Source organism: Salvelinus fontinalis, chromosome 1 (genome assembly GCF_029448725.1).
Source record: "Salvelinus fontinalis isolate EN_2023a chromosome 1, ASM2944872v1, whole genome shotgun sequence".
Taxonomy (NCBI): Eukaryota; Metazoa; Chordata; class Actinopteri; order Salmoniformes; family Salmonidae; genus Salvelinus; species Salvelinus fontinalis.
Genome location: NC_074665.1, coordinates 12,484,025 through 12,503,497, shown reverse-complemented (window position 1 = coordinate 12,503,497; position 19,473 = coordinate 12,484,025). Strand labels below are relative to the sequence as shown.

At 42.6% G+C, this 19,473-nt stretch overlaps 1 protein-coding gene across 9 annotated transcripts in view; it reads left to right on the top strand.

Annotated features, from left to right (window-relative positions):
* Positions 1–19,473, top strand: part of LOC129816126 (protein shisa-6-like) — a 112,650-nt gene that overhangs the window by 77,942 nt on the left and 15,235 nt on the right. For 4 of the 9 annotated variants that reach the window (XM_055870824.1, XM_055870479.1, XM_055870418.1 and 1 more), the window contains exon 5: positions 11,493–11,531. The exons of the other annotated variants lie outside the window; for them this stretch is intronic. In XM_055870824.1, coding sequence (XP_055726799.1) covers positions 11,493–11,531 — 39 coding nt within the window. The remainder of the gene's footprint in view (positions 1–11,492; positions 11,532–19,473) is intronic. 9 annotated transcript variants of the gene reach the window in all.

Here is a 19,473-nt window from a genome sequence, read left to right as displayed (position 1 = left end):
AAGTGCAATGCATTTAGCCTGTTAACTGTGCACACACTTGCATAACGAACTGGCTATCATCACAATCTTAGTGATTAGATATCTATTGCAAACGAAAATAACTTGTAGGCCGCTGATATACATGCATTCTGCTGTGCTTTGGTTATAATGTTACAGAGTAAATGTCTATCACAACGTCAGAAATGAAAGGAATAATATCCACACTGCAGCCACAACGAGAAGTGCATTTTCCCTGTGCCTGTCAACTGTGCACACATGGTGTAAAACGAGCTGGCTATCATCACAATCTTAGCAATTCTATTTCTATTGCAAACTGACTTGTAGGCCGACTGGCCGACAATATGCTGCGTCTTCTTGTTTTATCCAGATCCAGATCAGTGTGATTGAATCATGTTCCCACCACCGGACAGGCACTCTGTCAATAAATAAAAGGCTTTTCAGTTACTCACCAAGTGTTGTTTTATAGAAGGACGATGCGTCTGTTGCTGTGGTTCAGTGAGAATCCAGGGCCTTGGTTTTTTCTGCGTGTACGGACAGGCAGGCAAAGTTTCTGAGTCAAGGGTTTGCCCAGTATTTCATTCTGTATGTCATGATGCGTGTAATTAGCATTTCTAGTATTATCTGAGATTTTCTGTGCGACTGTTTAGTCGAATTTGCCTATGACCTGTAAAAGTTCAAGGAAGTTTCCCTGGTTGACAGCCATGTCGTTTTCTAAGTCTCCTCTCTGTGAAAGTCCCTGGTATGCAAGGTAACGCAATGACTCCACAACTGCTCTCATATACTTTCTGTTCTCTCTGACTATCTTTGATTGTCCATCACTTAGAGCATTGCATATTGTTGAGCCAGACTCTTTCTGAATAGTCCACTCATTCCACGCTGTCATTGCATATTTATGCTCCACACTAGCATTGTGTGTCTTGAAAAAACTTGTTGCCTTCTTCCAGTTCTGGTAGCCATCGTGGGTAAATGCTGCCTCCTCTTCACCGTGGTTTCCTGGATGTTGAAAGTGGCGGCATGCAAAGCAGAAAGCACGGTCCTTTGAAATAGAACATTCCAGCCATTTGTAATCCTCATATAATCTACGATTGAAGTAGCAATCCTGCAGTCCAGCTTTTGTGGCTGGATAACACTGAAGAAGAGGGCGCCTTTGTTCTTCAACAGGTGACTGGCTTAAATCAGAGCTGTGGCTGTGCTAACAGTGCAGCTAACGGTGGCTGTGGAGCAGCTAGCAGCGACTAACTGCTCTGGCGCTCTCTTACGTCGTGGCTCACGAGTTTCTCTCTCCGACTCATCTTTCTTATCTTCCTCTTCTTCTTTGGCCCCCTCGGAGACAGGGTCAGGATCTGGATTTTCATTTTCTACCCGCAATCTTCTTGATCAGAAAACGATCCATCGTAACGGGTCGAGATGGGCGACTAGCTAACTAGAAGTTAGCTCACATAACGTAGCCTAACGTACGCAAGCACACACACCAGACAACCACCTCCACACACACACACACACATCATAGGGTACACACGTGGCACGAGCACGCAGCCAGGGATCGGATTGTAAACAAAATGTCTGGTTATTAACTTTTACATATTTCTTTATTTAAAAATCTAAAAATACTAAAATGCTTGAAGGGGCTTAACTGCGGCTACGCAGATTTGTGACGTGGCTATAGCCTCCCCTAGCCCCGGTGTAGCACCGTGCCTGCAACTCGGTCAATTCGGCCCTATACTGTTATTTGTGCATGGCTACAGAATTCTATAGTTTGCATCTTTATATTTTATCCCTTCAAGGTTAGAAGGCATTTCATAAACGTCGCTGTGGAAAAGGTGATATGTTGAGGCGCTTCTGTTTGTTGCCATATGACTGGTTTCATTTTTGTCTCCAGCGATTGTAAGGTAAAATAGATCTACAACAATTGTAATTTATATTTACATTCCCCTCATCTAAACAGATGACTAATTTACCCAGCTCTTATCCATAGCTGTTATCAATGTATAAATGACAGTGGATGGAGATTGGTGTTATTTCTATCGAGAAAAAAAAATGAAGTAGAAGTTGTTCCACTTGCAACCGACAGGGAGCTCAACCTTATTCATTTTTTCCTGGCACGTAAAGGTGGTGGAATTATGATGGGATTAAGTCAGGGGCAGAATATGGTGTATCTGTAGACACACGTTCATTTCTTTGATCTTCACCCCAAACGAATAGCGGGTGATTAGCATGTTTATTTCAAGCTTAAGTTCAAGGCTAGAATACGCGTAGAGAGAAAAGTTCACTCTCTCCCTACCCAGGCTGCTGTCCCCACTTGCTTCAACATGTCCACCATTGTTCCTGTACCCAAGAAAGCAAAGGTAACTGAACTAAATCACTATCGCCTGTTGCACTCACTTCTGTCATCATGAAGTGCTTTAAGAGGCTAGTTTAGGATCATATCACCTCTACCTTACCTGACACCATAGATCCACTTCAATTTGCTTACCGCCCCAATAGATCTACAGATGATGCAATTGCCCTGCAAACTTCCCTATCCCATCTGGACAAGAGGAATACCTATGTAAGAATGTTGTTCTTTGACTATAGCTCAGCATTCAAAACCATAGTACCCTCCAAGCTCATCATTAAGCTCAGAGCCCTGGGTCTGAACCCCGCCCTGTGCAAATGCATACTGGACTTCCTGGCGGGCCGCCCCCAGGTGGTGAACGTAGGAAACAACACCTCCACTTCTCTGATCCTCAACACAGGGGCCCCACAAGGGTACGTGCTCAGCCCTCTCCTGTACTCCCTGTTCACCTATGACTGCGTGGCCACGCACGCCTCCAACTCAGTCATCAAGTTTGCAGACGACACAATAGTAGTAGGCCTGATTACCAACAATGACGAGACAGCTTACAGAAAGGGGAATTATGCACACTTAACACTTGAGAGAGAGAAGCGGTGGAAGAGAAGGGAAGAGGAGAGGGAGAAGGGAAAAGTAGGAAGGGAAGAGGAAGGGAAGAGGAAAGAAGAAGAGGGAGAGAAGCATTTTAATGTTTTTCTAGCTCTGAGAATGTACCTCTCCAATCTTCCTTTTTCTGTGTGTTTTACATTTGTTCTTGAAATTACCTCTAGGCAGGCTAACTCCAGCTCATTGATTTCATCAGACTGATAGCGATGTTGCTGTGGAGGCCGCAGTAAAGGCCTGAGACACACTAGAGCTCTTGTAGATGTATTTAGCAGAAATCGAAATGAAAATCTCAGAAAATATTGGCTCTCGCTGATGGCAGACAAGCTAGGCAGGGGGCTGTGGGGGGCAGTGAAATCTCTGTTCCTTTAGTCAAAATAGCCTACACTGCAATGTTTGGTTTGTTGTGGTGCAGTTATAGACTCCCTGTATTCAAGTGTTCAATTTGCCAAAAACCCAAGAGGTCTGGACTAAATAATGTCCTTTTTATCTGTTTTGCTATGTTGTTACTGTCAGTTCAGAAGACTTTGTTAAGGTTTTTGCTAAAGTACAAATAATATAAAACACCAAATATCAGTGTTTGAAATGGCAGATTCTTATTTTCAAAACAACACAACTATAAAGAACTGTATTGCTGGTTCGCCATGTATTTACCGCAGCGTACTATAAATTATGATGCATTGTGGAGAAAAATTGTGAGGGAAGAAAGAATCGCTGGCTCATTAAACTATTTTAATGTGTGTCTTGTAAGAGGCTATACTTGTTGCACCCTTTAGTGAGAGAGCTGTACCAATTGAAGTGATATGTGGTAGTGGTTCCCTAACAATGAAATATATATAGGGCACAGATCAGAGTGATAGAGGGTCTTAAAGTTCTGCCTTGTAAGCAACATCGGAGAAGGTGTGTTTGTAGAGGTTTATATAGCTAGATATCTACTCTACTGGTAACACATTTTGACTGTAGGGTGTCAGCAAATTTTATTAAAAGTTTACTTAATTAATCAATGCATCAAAGTTGCTTGACGTAGGCGTTTCAAAGAGCTGTCAGTCAAGGTGAGCTCGTGAATCTAAGCTCCCCGCCCATTCAACCTGTCTTTTCAAACTAGATATAGCTAAGTGGCTATACAGTATGTCGCACCAGAGGCTGCTCCAAAACACCGCTGGCAGAGAATAGGTATTCCGAGTGGACTTCTAGTCCAACTCAGGAGGCATGCAAACCATCCACCGCTTCCGTGTATTTTACTTGTTAATATTCAGTCTATAGATAATAAAGTAGACAAGCTCAGGGTGAGGATCTCCTTCCAGAGAGACATCAGGGATTGTAACATACTCTGTTTCATGGAAACATGGCTCTCTCTGGTAATACTGTCCCTGTCCATACAGCCAGCTGGGTTCTCAGTACATCATGCAGACAGGAAGAATGAACTCTCTGCGAAGAAAAAAGGCGGGGGTGTATGTTTCATGACTAACTACTCATGGTGTGATTGTCCTTTTGTTCAGCCGGCCTAGAATACCTCACAATCAAATGCCAACCCGAATTACCTCCCAAGAGAATTCGCTTCGGTTATAGTCACAGCCGTATAAATTACCCCTCAAGCCGATACACCGACGGCCCTCAAAGAACTACACTGGACTTCATTCAAACTGGAAACCACATATCCTGAAGCCATATTTATTGTAGCAGGGGATTTAAACAAAGCAAATTTTAGGAAAATGCGACCGAAGTTCTACCAACACATTGACTGTAGTACTCACTCTGAGAAAATATTGGACCACTGCTACTCAACTTTTCAAAAATCCTATTAGGCCCTCCCCTTCCCTCCCTTCAGCAAATCTGATCAGGACTCCATTTTGCTCCTCCCTTCCTATAGGCAGAAACTCAAACAGGAAGTACCCATGCTAAGGTCTATTCAACGCTAGTCTGACCAATCGAAATCCATGCTTCAAGATTGTTTTGATCACGCGGACTGGGAAGCCTCTGAGAATAACATAGACGAAAATGTGGATACGGTTACTGAGTTCATCAGGAAGTGTATAGGAGATGTTGTATCCACTGTGACTGTTAAACCCTACCCACACCAGAAATTGTGGCTAGATGACAGCATTCACACTGAAAGCGCAAACCACCGCATTTAACCATGGCTAGGTAACTGGGAATATGGCTGAATACAAACAGTGTAATTATTCCTTCCATAAGGCAATCAAACAGGCAAAACATCAGTATAGAGACATAGTGGAGTCTCAATTCAACGGCTCAGATACGAGATGTACGTGGCAGGGTCTACAGACAATCAAGGGCTACAAAGGGAAAACCAGCAATGTCGCGGACACCGATGTTTTGCTTCCGGACAAGCTAAACACCTTCTTCGCACACTTTGAGGATAACACAGTGCCACCGACGTGGCCCGCTACCAAGGACTGTGGGCTCGCCTTCTCTGTGGCCAACGTGAGTAAGACATTTAAGCATGTTAACCTTCGCAAGGCTGTCGGGCCAGACGGCATTCCTAGCCGCATCCTCAGCATGCGCAGACCAGCTGGCTGGAGGGTTTATGGACATATTCAATCTCTCCCTACCCATGCTGCTTTCCCCACTTGCTTCACCATGTCCACCCTTGTTCCTGAACCCAAGAAAGCAAAGGTAACTGAACTAAATCACTATCGCCTGTTGTACTCACTTCTGTCATCATGAAGTGCTAGTTTAGGATCATATCACCTCTACCTTACCTGACACCATTCAATTTGCTTACCGCCCCAATAGATCTACAGTTGATGCAATCGCCCTGCACACTTCCCTATCACATCTGGACAAGAGGAATACCTATGTAAAAATGTTGTTCTTTGACTATAGCTCAGCATTCAAAACCATAGTAACCCTAACCCTAACCCTAACCCTCCAAGCTCATCATTAAGCTCGGGGCCCTGGGTCTGAACCTCGCCTTGTGCAACTGCGTACTGGACTTCCTGACGGGCCGCCCCCAGGTGGTGAACGTAGGAAACAACAAGGCTGTATCACCCCCTGGTACGGCAACTGCGCTGTCCACAACCGCAGGTCTCTGCGGTCTACCCAACGCATCACTGGGTGCAAACTACCTGCCCTCCAGGACACCTACAGCACCCGATGTCACAGGAAGGCCAAAAGATCATCAAGGACATCAACCACCTGAGCCACGACCTGTTCACCCCGCTATCATCCAGAAGGCGAGTTCAGTACATGTGCATCAAAGCTGGGACCGACTGCCTGAAAAACAGCTTCTAAGGACATCAGTCTGTTAAATAGCCATCACTAGCCGGCTTCCACTCGGTTACGCATCACCGCACCTTAGAGGCTGCCGCCCTATATACATAGACTTAAAATCACTGGCGACTTTAATAATGGAAAACTATTCATTTTAAAACTGTTTTCACACCGCTTTACTTATCTCATATGTATTTACCGTATTCTATTCTACTGTATTTTTGTCAAAGCCACTCTGACATTGCTAGATCTAATATTTCTTAATTCCATTCTTTTACTTTTAGAGTTGTGTGTGTATTGTTGTGAATTGTTAGATACTACTGCACTGTTGGAGCTAGGAACACAAGCATTTCACTACACCCGCAATAACATCTGCTAAATATGTGTGTGACCAATAACATCTGCTAAATACGTGTATGTGACCAATAACATCTGCTAAATATGTGTATGTGACCAATAACACTTGATTTGACTGTAAGTTGCTAAGCACATGAGCGTACGTTGAATGACCAAAATGTAAATGTAAACGTAAAAATGTAAACTTGCATAGAACACTGAGTAATATGTCTCTGCATGGATAATTCCATTAATATACTGTACATTATATTACAGTAACATTTTTGGTATCATAAAATGGACTACCGTAAAATGGATTACAGAAGCTGTACTGTAAAATAAATTACAGTAACTTACTATCCAATTGCTGTGTCACTCCCTCTCCCTCTCTCTGGCGCCTGAGTCATCATTACACGCATCAGCGCTTCATTGGACTCACCTGGACTCACTTATTTATTGCCTCCCCTATATCTGTCTATTGCTCAGTTTCAAATCAAATCAAACTTTACTTGCCACATGCGCCAAATACAACAAGTGTAGACTTTACCGTGAAATGCTTACTTACAAGCCCCTAACCAACAGTGCAGTTCAAGAAGAAGAAAATATTTACCAAGTAGGCTAAAATAAAAAGTCATAATAAAAAGTAACACAATAAGAATAACAATAACGAGGCTATATACAGGGGGCAGCAGTACTGAGTCAGTGCAGGGGTACAGGCTAGTTGAGGTAATCTCTACATGTAGGTGGGGGCGAAGTGACTATGCATAGGTAACAAACAAACAGCGACTAGCAGCAGTGTACAAGAGGTGGGGGGGTCAATTGTCCGGTGGCAATTTTTATGAATTGTTCAGCAGTCTAATGGCTTGGGGGTAGAAGCTGCTGAGGAGCCTTTTGGTCCTAGACTCGGCGATCCGGTACCGCTTGCCTTGCAAAATCAGAGAAAACAGTCTATAACTTGGGTGACTGGAGTCTCTGACAATTTTATGGGCTTTCCTCTGACACCGCCTATTATATAGGTCCCGGATGGCAGGAAGCTTGGCCCCAGTGATGTACTGGGCCGTTCGCACTACCCTCTGTAGCGCCATACGGTCAGATGCCGAGCAGTTGCCATACCAGGCGGTGATGCAACCAGTCAGGATGCTCTCGATGGTGCAGCTGTAGAACCTTTTGAGGATCTAGTGTTTCATCCCAGCGTGAGCAATAGTGTTGTCTTTGTTCCCCGACGCTGTCCTTGTTTAATTTCATGTCGGTGTTTTATTAAATATTCACTCCCTGTACTTGCTTCTCGTCTTCCAGAGTCTGTCCTCACATGCTGCCAGTAAGTTACTGTACATTTACAGGAAATGTTTTATAGTGTGTGCGTGCATGTGCGTGAGTGTGTGTGCTTGCGGGTGTGTGTGTGTGTGTGTGTGTGTGCGCGTGGGTGTGTGTTGCTAGTCATTCAGAGGTGGGGAACGTAGGCCTGTATCAGTATCTGTTGCTGTGTGGGAGGTGGGAGGCAGGCTCTATGAGGATGGTTGTATGCAGATGGTTAATCGATAATGATGGATCAAAGTGCCGCATTGTTGTGTGTGTGTGTGTGGGTGTGTGTGTGTGTGTGTGTGTGTGTGTGTGTGTGTGTGTGTGTGTGTGTGTGTGTGTGTGTGTGTGTGTGTGTGTGTGTGTGTGTGTGTGTGTGTGTGTGTGTGTGTGTGTGTGTGTGTACAGAATGTGTGAGAGCCTCTCTGGTAACCCGGATTACGGAACACAGCTGATATCTACACCTCCTCTTCTCTTTCATCTCGCCATTTCACCTCCCCCCGTTTTACTCCTCTAGTATTATATCCGTTCCTTCTTGTCATCCTTTTAAACTGCAGCTCTTCTTCCCTCATAACTCCTCCAACCTTTATTGTGCCCTGCGTTCAGCAGAAGATAACCTTCAATCCATACCTCCTTTTCCTTCCTCTTAACTTCCCTTGTATTCTAATAGTGTCCAGACAGCTGTTAGATCTATTTGACTGTGTGGCATTACCTTTACCAACGGCTGATCAAATTCCCCACATTGATTTGTACTTATGTGATTGTATCAAGTGATCTGAATGTCTTTATTTCATTGCCAAATGTGATGTTTAAAAATAACAAGAAAATAGATCTATTCGTCTCTCTCTCTCTCTCTCTCTCTCTCTCTCTCTCTCTCTCTCTCTCTCTCTCTCTCTCTCTCTCTCTCTCTCTCTCTCTCTCTCTCTCTCTCTCTCTTTCTCTTGGTCTGATATGTTGTAGACCCTCTCTCTCTCTCTCTTTCTCTTGGTCTGATATGTTGTAGACCCTCTCTCTCTCTCTTTCTCTTGGTTTGATATGTTGTAGACCCTCTCTCTCTCTTTCTCTTGGTTTGATATGTTGTAAACCCCCTCTCTCTCTCTCTCTCTCTCTCTCTTTCTTGGTTTAATATGTTGTAAACCCCCTCTCTCTCTCTCTCTCTCTCTCTCTCTCTTTCTTGGTTTAATATGTTGTAAACCCTCTCTCTCTCTCTCTCTCTCTTGGTTTGATATGTTGTAAACCCTCTCTCTCTCTCTCTCTCTCTTGGTTTGATATGTTGTAAACCCTCTCTCTCTCTCTCTTGGTTTGATATGTTGTAAACCCTCTCTCTCTCTTTCTCTTGGTTTGATATGTTGTAAACCCCCTCTCTCTCTCTCTCTCTTGGTTTAACATGTTGTAAACCCTCACTCTCTCTTTCTCTTGGTTTGATATGTTGTAAACCCTCTCTCTCTTTCTCTTGGTTTGATATGTTGTAAACCCTCTCTCTCTCTCTCTCTCTCTCTCTTGGTTTGATATGTTGTAAACCCTATCTCTCTCTCTCTTTCTCTTGGTTTGATATGTTGTAAACCCTCTCTCTCTCTCTCTCTCTCTTTCTCTTGGTTTGATATGTTGTTAACCCTCTCTCTCTCTCTCTTGGTTTGATATGTTGTAAACCCTCTCTCTCTCTCTCTCTTGGTTTGATATGTTGTAAACCCTCTCTCTCTCTCTCTTTCTCTTGGTTTGATATGTTGTAAACTCTCTCTCTCTCTCTCTTTCTCTTGGTTTGATATGTTGTAAACTCTCTCTCTTTCTCTCTTTCTCTTGGTTTGATATGTTGTAAACCCTCTCTCTCTCTCTCTCTCTCTCTTGGTTTGATATGTTGTAAACCCCCCCTCTCTCTCTCTTGGTTTGATATGTTGTAAACTCTCTCTCTTTCTCTCTCTCTCTCTCTTGGTTTGATATGTTGTATACCCTCTCTCTCTTTCTCTTGGTGTAATATGTTGTAAACTCCCTCTTTCTCTTGGTTTGATATGTTGTAAACCCTCTCTCCCTTTCTCTTGGTTTGATATGTTGTAAACCCTCTCTCTCTTTCTCTTGGTTTGATATGTTGTAAACCCTCTCTCTCTCTCTCTTGGTTTGATATGTTGTAAACTCTCGCTCTCTCTCTCTTGGTTTGATATGTTGTAAACCCTCTCTCTCTCTCTCTCTCTCTCTTGGTTTGATATGTTGTAAACCCTCTCTCTCTCTCTCTCTCTCGTTCTCTTGGTTTGATATGTTGTAAACTCTCTCTCTCTCTCTTGGTTTGATATGTTGTAAACTCTCTCTCTCTCTTGGTTTGATATGTTGTAAACTCTCTCTCTCTTGGTTTGATATGTTGTAAACCCTCTCTCTCTCTCTCTTGGTTTGATATGTTGTAAACCCTCTCTCTCTCTCTCTCTCTCTTGGTTTGATATGTTGTAAACTCTCTCTCTCGCTTGGTTTGATATGTTGTAAACCCTCTCTCTCTCTCTCTCTTGGTTTGATATGTTGTAAACTCTCTCTCTCGCTTGGTTTGATATGTTGTAAACCCTCTCTCTCGCTTGGTTTGATATGTTGTAAACTCTCTCTCTCGCTTGGTTTGATATGTTGTAAACCCTCTCTCTCTCTCGCTTGGTTTGATATGTTGTAAACCCTCTCTCTCTCGCTTGGTTTGATATGTTGTAAACCCTTTCTCTCTCTCTCTTGGTTTGATATGTTGTAAACTCTCTCTTTCTTGGTTTGATATGTTGTAAACGCTCTCTCTCTCTTGGTTTGATATGTTGTAAACTCTCTCTCTCTTGGTTTGATATGTTGTAAACTCTCTCTCTCTTGGTTTGATATTTTGTAAACTCTCTCTCTCTCTCACTTGGTTTGATATGTTGTAAACTCTCTCTCGCTTGGTTTGATATGTTGTAAACTCTCTCTCTCTTGGTTTGATATGTTGTAAACTCTCTCTTGGTTTGATATGTTGTAAACTCCCTCTCTCTTGGTTTGATATGTTGTAAACTCTCTCTCTCTCTTGGTTTGATATGTTGTAAACTCTCTCTCTCTCTTGGTTTGATATGTTGTAAACTCTCTAACTCAATTTGATACGTTGTAAACTCTCTAACTTAATTTGATACGTTGTAAACTCTCTCTCTCTCTCTCGGTTTGATATGTTGTAAACTCTCTCTCTCTCTTTGTTTGATACGTTGTAAACTCTCTCTCTCGGTTCGATATGTTGTAAACTCTCTCTCTCTTGGTTTGATATGTTGTAAACTCTCTCTCTCTCTTGGTTTGATACTTTGTAAACTCTCTCTCTCGGTTGGTTTGATATGTTGTAAACTCTCTCTTGGTTTGATATGTTGTAAACTCTCTCTCTCTCTTGGTTTGATACGTTGTAAACTCTCTCTCTCTCGGTTTGATATGTTGTAAACTCTCTCTCTCTCAGTTTGATATGTTGTAAACTCTCTCTCTCTTGGTTTGATATGTTGTAAACTCTCTCTCTCGGTTGGTTTGATATGTTGTAAACTCTCTCTTGGTTTGATATGTTGTAAACTCTCTCTCTCTCTTGGTTTGATACGTTGTAAACTCTCTCTCTCTTGGTTTGATATGTTGTAAACTCTCTCTCTCTCGGTTTGATATGTTGTAAACTCTCTTTCTCTTGGTTTGATATGTTGTCTCTCTCTTACTCATTGTGCCTGGTTCCTTCTAGGTGTAAAGCATTGGCCCGCCCGCTCCCAGAGCCATCATGGTAGGAATGCCTGTTGTGTGTGGAGTAGGTAGTGGTTGCTCTTAAGCACTGATAAACGGTCAGATCTTATACCACACCCGGTTAGGGTAGGATTGGGGGTAAGGTAATCTGATCCTAGATCTGTGGTGAGATGCAACTTTTACCTTGAGTGTTCTATGTGGTGAAGTGCTTCTCCTTGACTTCTATCTGACCTTTCAACTCCTGTCCCTGTGTGTGGTGGGTCGTGTGTGACATCTGTGTGTGTGTACATTTGCTGCCGGACCATCTAGATCAGTCGTGTGGTGATATTCGGTCAGTTGTAACGATACGTAGTTGATCTCGTCTTATTGAAATATGTCAAACATAATGTCTTCTGAAGCTTTGGAAATGGCTCATTCTTTGCTTAAATATCACCTACAGTAGATTTACAAGATCTATCAACCAGAGAGAACATCTCATGTACAACTAACATTTACCTTATTGGCACATTCAGTGACCCCTGACCCCAAAGTGCCACTCAAAAGATGAGCTGGCGTGTAAAAAAAGCACGATTAGTAGGCAATAGAATGATTTTAGCGAAGTGGAAATGAGAAAATCTCTTGATGATGTTCATTGCAGTTGACCTGACAAGTAAAGTGCTTTTCTATTCCATGGTGTTGGGCCTTAATACAGGGTTTTCCCAAACTCGGTCCTGGAGTTGCTAGGGCAAAAACCACAATTTGCACCTGGGGGGTCCCCAGGACCGAGTTTGGGGAACCCTGCCTTAATAAACCCAAGCTGTCCCATACTGTCCTGCTTTTCTGTGCCACCAGGCCTGGGTCCAAACAGTGTTTTCTCTCAAATACATTGGGTGTGCTTGGTTTAGCTCACCCAGCGCACTGGACGGGTTGGCACTTTCAGGACTACCCCATTGGTTTCACTAAACCAAGCTCAGCTTAAGTATTTCAAAGGATAAAAAGACTAATTCTACCCTGGTCTGCCTCTTAGAGGCAGCTGCCCTATATACATAGACTTGGAATCACTGGCCACTTTAATAATGGAACACTAGTCACTTTAATAATGTTTAAATCATGTTTACATACCGCTTTACTCATCTCATATGTATACACTGTATTCTATTCTACAGTATTTTAGTCAATGCCACTCCTACATTGCTCAATCTAATATTTAGATATTTCTTAATTCCATTTTTTTACTTTTAGATGTGTGTGTATTGTTGTGAATTGTTAGATATTACTGTACTGTTGGACCTAGGAACACAAGCATTTCGCTACACCCGCAATAACATCTGCTAAATTTGTGTATGTGACAAATACAATTTGATTTGACCTTCCTTGTATGGTTTCCATAGCTACTGTTCTGTACTATGAATATGCTATGCTTCTGAACTCTCTCCGTCCCCAGCATACCAAGAGGAGGTCTCTAGAGGTATGGATAAAGGCAGCTTTGAATGATGTTATTTCTTATTACTTAAAGAAGACATCAGATAAATCTGTGCTTATCCTTGCTAGCGACGTGACCACCCTTCTTCTCCTGTCCTCACGTCCAACAGTCTGAGGGACTACGGGGGAGCTGATACCTCAACTTTTTTGTTGTTGTTTTACACAGAGAGAGAGATGATTACTTTAGTAGTTCTAATGGAACAGTTGTAAAAATATCAGGAAAATGTATTTTCCATTTCCATATTGTCTATTTTTCATGTGATTTAGTGGAGTCCAGGACATGGTGGTGAATATTATAATGATCTGCGAGGTCTAGAGAGACTTTGAGGTTGCTGTAAATGTCAGAGAAACTCTGGGCTTGGAGGAACAGTTGTCCGGTACATATCTACCTCAAGTTCCTCATTCCTCTGCACATTGATCTGGTACTGGTACTTCCTGAACATAGCTCCATTATTGTGTATTTTAGTTGATTCCTCTTGTTTTAGTTACTATTTTATTTTGTACTATTACTTTTCATCTCTGCATTGTTGGGAAAAGTTTGTAAGCAAGCATTTCACTGTATCGTCTATACCAGTTGTATTCAGCGCTTGTGATACATTTCATTTCATTTCATTTGATTCTCCCATAAAACCCCTCTTATAACGTGACAACACAGGGTCACCCAGGCAGACGATGATTCAGAATCCATCATATTGCTAAATGAGCAATTTATGAAGTGCACCTCACCCCAGCTTCATGCCCCTCCCCCTCGTGCCCTTCGCCTCCCCCACACAACCCATCACCATAGATTGGCATTGATAGAGGCAAGTCAAGTGAACACTCAGCCTTAAATGCCTTTGGGTTATTGAGAGTGATGAGACGATGAGGACGGAATGCTCACCAACATTCTGGAACTGACACATCTTACTGGCTAATATCGCTGCCATTCTACAATAGCACAGGCATTTTGTACCTTTTTATTTAATGTACTGAATTTAACTACCTTTTATAAACAACGTCTGTTTACCCCACTGACTTAAATATCCCATCAGTTGGCATAGTCTTCTGCCAGTTCATCTGGGTTAGCATTAGATATAACTTCCTAACCATTATCACTAGTGCCACAATTGAGTCAGATATAAGCTGTTGGGATGAGCAGAAGGCAGACACTGGATGTTCCATCCAGGGGTAAAGTAAAGTTTCCTCTGCTGCCGTACTGAGTGAAGCTGTGCTTTTATAACAGTTAACATTTAGCGATTAAATGGTAACACTCTTTGTCAGTTGTTAAATGCCAAGTCCACAGTGTCTGTCAGGCCTGTGGTGCGACAAGGAGAAAAAGTTAGGGATGAGTGGACAGGTGCAGGGAGAACGAAAGGAGATAGGTGTTGGCAGTATTCAGATGTCAACAGAGCCAATGGGATAGAGAGACCCCTTGTTTGATACCCCTTGCCTCCCTCCAAGGCCATCAACAGCCCCCACACCTCCTGCACCCCCCCCCCCCTATGGGTACCCCCCCAGCCCCTCAACAGCCCCCACACATCCTCCCTCCTGCCCTGATTGCTAACGGATGGAGCGTTCTCATGGAATGTCATTAATATTAACATTATTCACAGGAAGTTTAGAAAGATTTTTAAGTCACGAGCTTTAACAATGTGCTCAGGTTGAGAAGATATTTAATGGTGGTTTATGCATTACAAGGTGTTTATGCACTAACTATATTTAGCATTAGTGTTAAAGTCAATTTACCACTTGTCATCGACACTGGCGTTACCAATCGTTCTATCATCAATACATGGTTCTGTGTGATGGGATAAGTCCTGCCATAGAAACGTCAGGATAGTGAGTCATGGTTAGGCCATCTGGATGTTAGTATGCAGGCTCACAGAGGCTCTGTATCCCAGGATGGATCAGGTGTGGAAATACTGCAGATTAATATGATGCAATCTGTGCTAACAAGAAAAGAGATTATGTCAGATACCTCTCGCAACCACATAAACCGGCATAAAGCTGGGTTTATCATCTTCTTTTGTTTGGAATGCCTAAAACATGAGTGGCATTTAAGAGAAAAACAGCTGAGTCATCAAGATACAGACGAACAAAATACTAATTTTAGCTATTTAGATTGTAGACCTGGTAAACCTGTCAAGCTGTTTAAATTGGAGACCTGGTAAACCTTTCAAGCTGTTTAGATTGGAGACCTGGTAAACCTGTCAAGCTGTTTAGATTGGAGACCTGGTAAACCTGTCAAGCTGTTTAGATTGGAGACCTGGTAAACCTGTCAAGCTGTTTAAATTGGAGACCTGGTAAACCTGTCAAGCTGTTTAGATTGTAGACCTGGTAAACCTGTCAAGATGTTTAAATTGGAGACCTGGTAAACCTGTCAAGATGTTTAAATTGGAGACCTGGTAAACCTTTCAAGATGTTTAAATTGGAGACCTGGTAAACCTTCCAAGCTGTTTAGATTGGAGACCTGGTAAACCTTTCAAGCTGTTTAAATTGGAGACCTGGTAAACCTTTCAAGCTGTTTAGATTGGAGACCTGGTAAACCTTTCAAGCTGTTTAAATTGGAGACCTGGTAAACCTTTCAAGCTGTTTAAATTGGAGACCTGGTAAACCTGTCAAGCTGTTTAGATTGGAGACCTGGTAAACCTGTCAAGCTGTTTAGATTGGAGACCTGGTAAACCTGTCAAGCTGTTTAAATTGGAGACCTGGTAAACCTGTCAAGCTGTTTAGATTGTAGACCTGGTAAACCTGTCAAGATGTTTAAATTGGAGACCTGGTAAACCTGTCAAGATGTTTAAATTGGAGACCTGGTAAACCTTTCAAGATGTTTAAATTGGAGACCTGGTAAACCTTTCAAGCTGTTTAGATTGGAGACCTGGTAAACCTTTCAAGCTGTTTAAATTGGAGACCTGGTAAACCTTTCAAGCTGTTTAGATTGGAGACCTGGTAAACCTTTCAAGCTGTTTAAATTGGAGACCTGGTAAACCTTTCAAGCTGTTTAAATTGGAGACCTGGTAAACCTGTCAAGCTGTTTAGATTGGAGACCTGGTAAACCTGTCAAGCTGTTTAGATTGGAGACCTGGTAAACCTGTCAAGCTGTTTAAATTGGAGACCTGGTAAACCTGTCAAGCTGTTTAGATTGTAGACCTGGTAAACCTGTCAAGATGTTTAAATTGGAGACCTGGTAAACCTGTCAAGATGTTTAAATTGGAGACCTGGTAAACCTTTCAAGATGTTTAAATTGGAGACCTGGTAAACCTTTCAAGCTGTTTAGATTGGAGACCTGGTAAACCTTTCAAGCTGTTTAAATTGGAGACCTGGTAAACCTTTCAAGCCGTTTAGATTGGAGACCTGGTAAACCTTTCAAGCTGTTTAAATTGGAGACCTGGTAAACCTTTCAAGCTGTTTAAATTGGAGACCTGGTAAACCTTTCAAGCTGTTTAAATTGGAGACCTGGTAAACCTTTCAAGCTGTTTAAATTGGAGACCTGGTAAACCTTTCAAGCTGTTTAAATTGGAGACCTGGTAAACCTTTCAAGCTGTTTAAATTGGAGACCTGGTAAACCTTTCAAGCTGTTTAAATTGGAGACCTGGTAAACCTTTCAAGCTGTTTAAATTGGAGACCTGGTAAACCTTTCAAGCTGTTTAGATTGGAGACCTGGTAAACCTTTCAAGCTGTTTAGATTGGAGACCTGGTAAACCTTTCAAGCTGTTTAAATTGGAGACCTGGTAAACCATTCAAGATGTTTAGTTTGGAGACCTGGTAAACCTTTCAAGCTGTTTAGATTGGAAACCTGGTAAACCTTTCAAGCTGTTTAAATTGGAGACCTGGTAAACCATTCAAGATGTTTAGTTTGGAGACCTGGTAAACCTTTCAAGCTGTTTAGATTGGAGACCTGGTAAACCTTTCAAGCTGTTTAGATTGGAGACCTGGTAAACCTTTCAAGCTGTTTAAATTGGAGACCTGGTAAACCTTTAGCTATTTAGATTGTAGATCTGGTAAACCTTTCAAGCTGTTTAAATTGGAGACCTGGTAAACCTTTCAAGCTGTTTAAATTGGAGACCTGGTAAACCATTCAAGCTGTTTAAATTGGAGACCTGGTAAACCATTCAAGATGTTTAGATTGTAGACCTGGTAAACCTTTAGCTATTTAGATTGTAGATCTGGTAAACCTTTCAAGCTGTTTAAATTGGAGACCTGGTAAACCTTTCAAGCTGTTTAAATTGGAGACCTGGTAAACCTTTAGCTATTTAGATTGTAGATCTGGTAAACTTTTCAAGCTATGTTAGTGTCAATCAGGAATAATCAATCTACAGTGTAATTGCATGTTCAATTCCAATACTTATCTCCTTCTCTCCTTATCAGATTTAGCTGGCAGAACCATTAACTGATACAGCTAAGAGGGAGGCGTCTTTAAATTGACATAGCCTCTGCGGGTCCCCAACAACCAGATGTTGTGGTTTTCAGGGGGAATGGAAAGAGAGCCTACGACATGACTTCAGCTTTTGGACATCATCAAAGCAACGCTCCATCTTAACTCCTCCTCCACTTTTACTGGATTGGTTGAACAGTGCAGAAGAGAACCTCCCCCGACAGATATTTTTCCTCTCGTCAAGACCAGTATATATGGCGCCTAGTTTTAGGTGTTTATTTCACTCCAGCTACGCTAGGTTAACCTAACACTTATCCAGCTACATCAGGTTAACTTAACCCCTATCCAGCTACGTCAGGTTAATCTATCCCCTATCCAGCTACGTCAGGATAACCTATCCCCTATCCAGCTACGTCAGGTTAACCTATCCCCTATCCAGCTACGTCAGGTTAACCTATCCCCTATCCAGCTACGTCAGGTTAACCTATCCCCTATCCAGCTACGTCAGGTTAACCTATCCCCTATCCAGCTACGTCAGGTTAACCTATCCCCTATTCAACTATGTCAGGTTAACCTATCCCCTATCCAGCTACGTCAGGTTAACCTATCCCCTATTCAGCTATGTCAGGTTAACCTAACCCCTATCCAGCTACGTCAGGTTAACTTAACCCCTATCCAGCTACGTCAGGTTAAATTAACCCCTATCCAGCTATGTCAGGTTAACCTATCCCTTATCCAGCTACGTCAGGTTAATCTATCCCCTATCCAACTAGTTCAGTCAGCAACTAGATCATATACCCTCCACTCTCACTCACTCTACACCAACGATAGGGATTTTATGTCAATACATCCATCACTTCCCACCCTGTCCTCCCCCTCCTCCTCCTCCTCCTCCTCCTGGTCAATAACAAACCCATTTCTGGAGCTCCTCCAGAGAGGAGTTTGCGCCATAGGCCTGAAACGGATGACAGAGCACTGGATGTTCAAGCCTGATATCCAGCCTCTGGGCTCCAGGGGTGGTGTGTGTGTGTGTGTGTGTGTGTGTGTGTGTGTGTGTGTGTGTGTGTGTGTGTGTGTGGTGTGTGGTGTGTGTGTGTGTGTGTGGGTGGTGTGTGTGTGGGTTGTGTGTGTGTGTGTGTGTGTGCGCGCGCGCATGCATGCTCATGTGTTGTCTATCTCCAACACAGCTAATTGGTCACCTGATTACAGTGGGATCAATGAACGATCAGAGCAGGGGCTCTCAGCTCAGCAGGACTCCTCTCTGTCTGTCTATGGGGCTCTCTACAGTACTGTCTCTATCTATTTCTCTATGGAGGTCTCAAAGCTTTCTCTCTCTGGGCACTGACAGTGTGGGGCCAAGCCTGAAGTTAAAGGTGTGATTGGGGTGTCAGTCCTGTGTGGGGATTAACTACAACGAGTGACTGGAAAGTGTTTTGGTTTTACAGCTAGAGAACAATATCATTACAGTAGAAATCACGCCTGGCATCTGTTTCTGTGTTTGATAATATCCAAGAACATTAAGCACATTCATATATTCAGAAAACCCTGCCCTCACGTCTGTGACCCTGCCCTCACGTCTGTGACCCTGCCCTCACGTCTGTGACCCTGCCCTCACGTCTGTGACCCTGCCCTCACGTCTGTGACCCTGCCCTCACGTCTGTGACCCTGCCCTCACGTCTGTGACCCTGCCCTCACGTCTGTGACCCTGCCCTCACGTCTGTGACCCTGCCCTCACGTCTGTGACCCTGCCCTCACGTCTGTGACTTTTTCACAAACATTCTCTCTCTCCAGAAACCAAACTCTGATGTCAACTGTCAAGCTATGCTTTATAGAAATAAAATACGCTCATACAGATGTATGATCTTAATTTGATCCCTCTTTTGTTGCTAATCGTTTGCCTGTACTGCAAGACATGCAAACTTGTAGTGTATTTGAGTTTTAAAAAGGTTTATAAAGTTTGTAATTTCCACTTAAAAAACGTAAAAATGTATCAACCCCTACTAAAGTGTCCATTAATTATAATCCACATAATAATTTTCACTTTTCTTGTTTATGCATTTTTTATTTTACTGCTGTAGCAAACTGGCTCAAATTAAGATTCTACATCTGTACACACCTACAGCGCATGTACTCTGATGACACATTCCATCTTCTAAAATAAATGTCT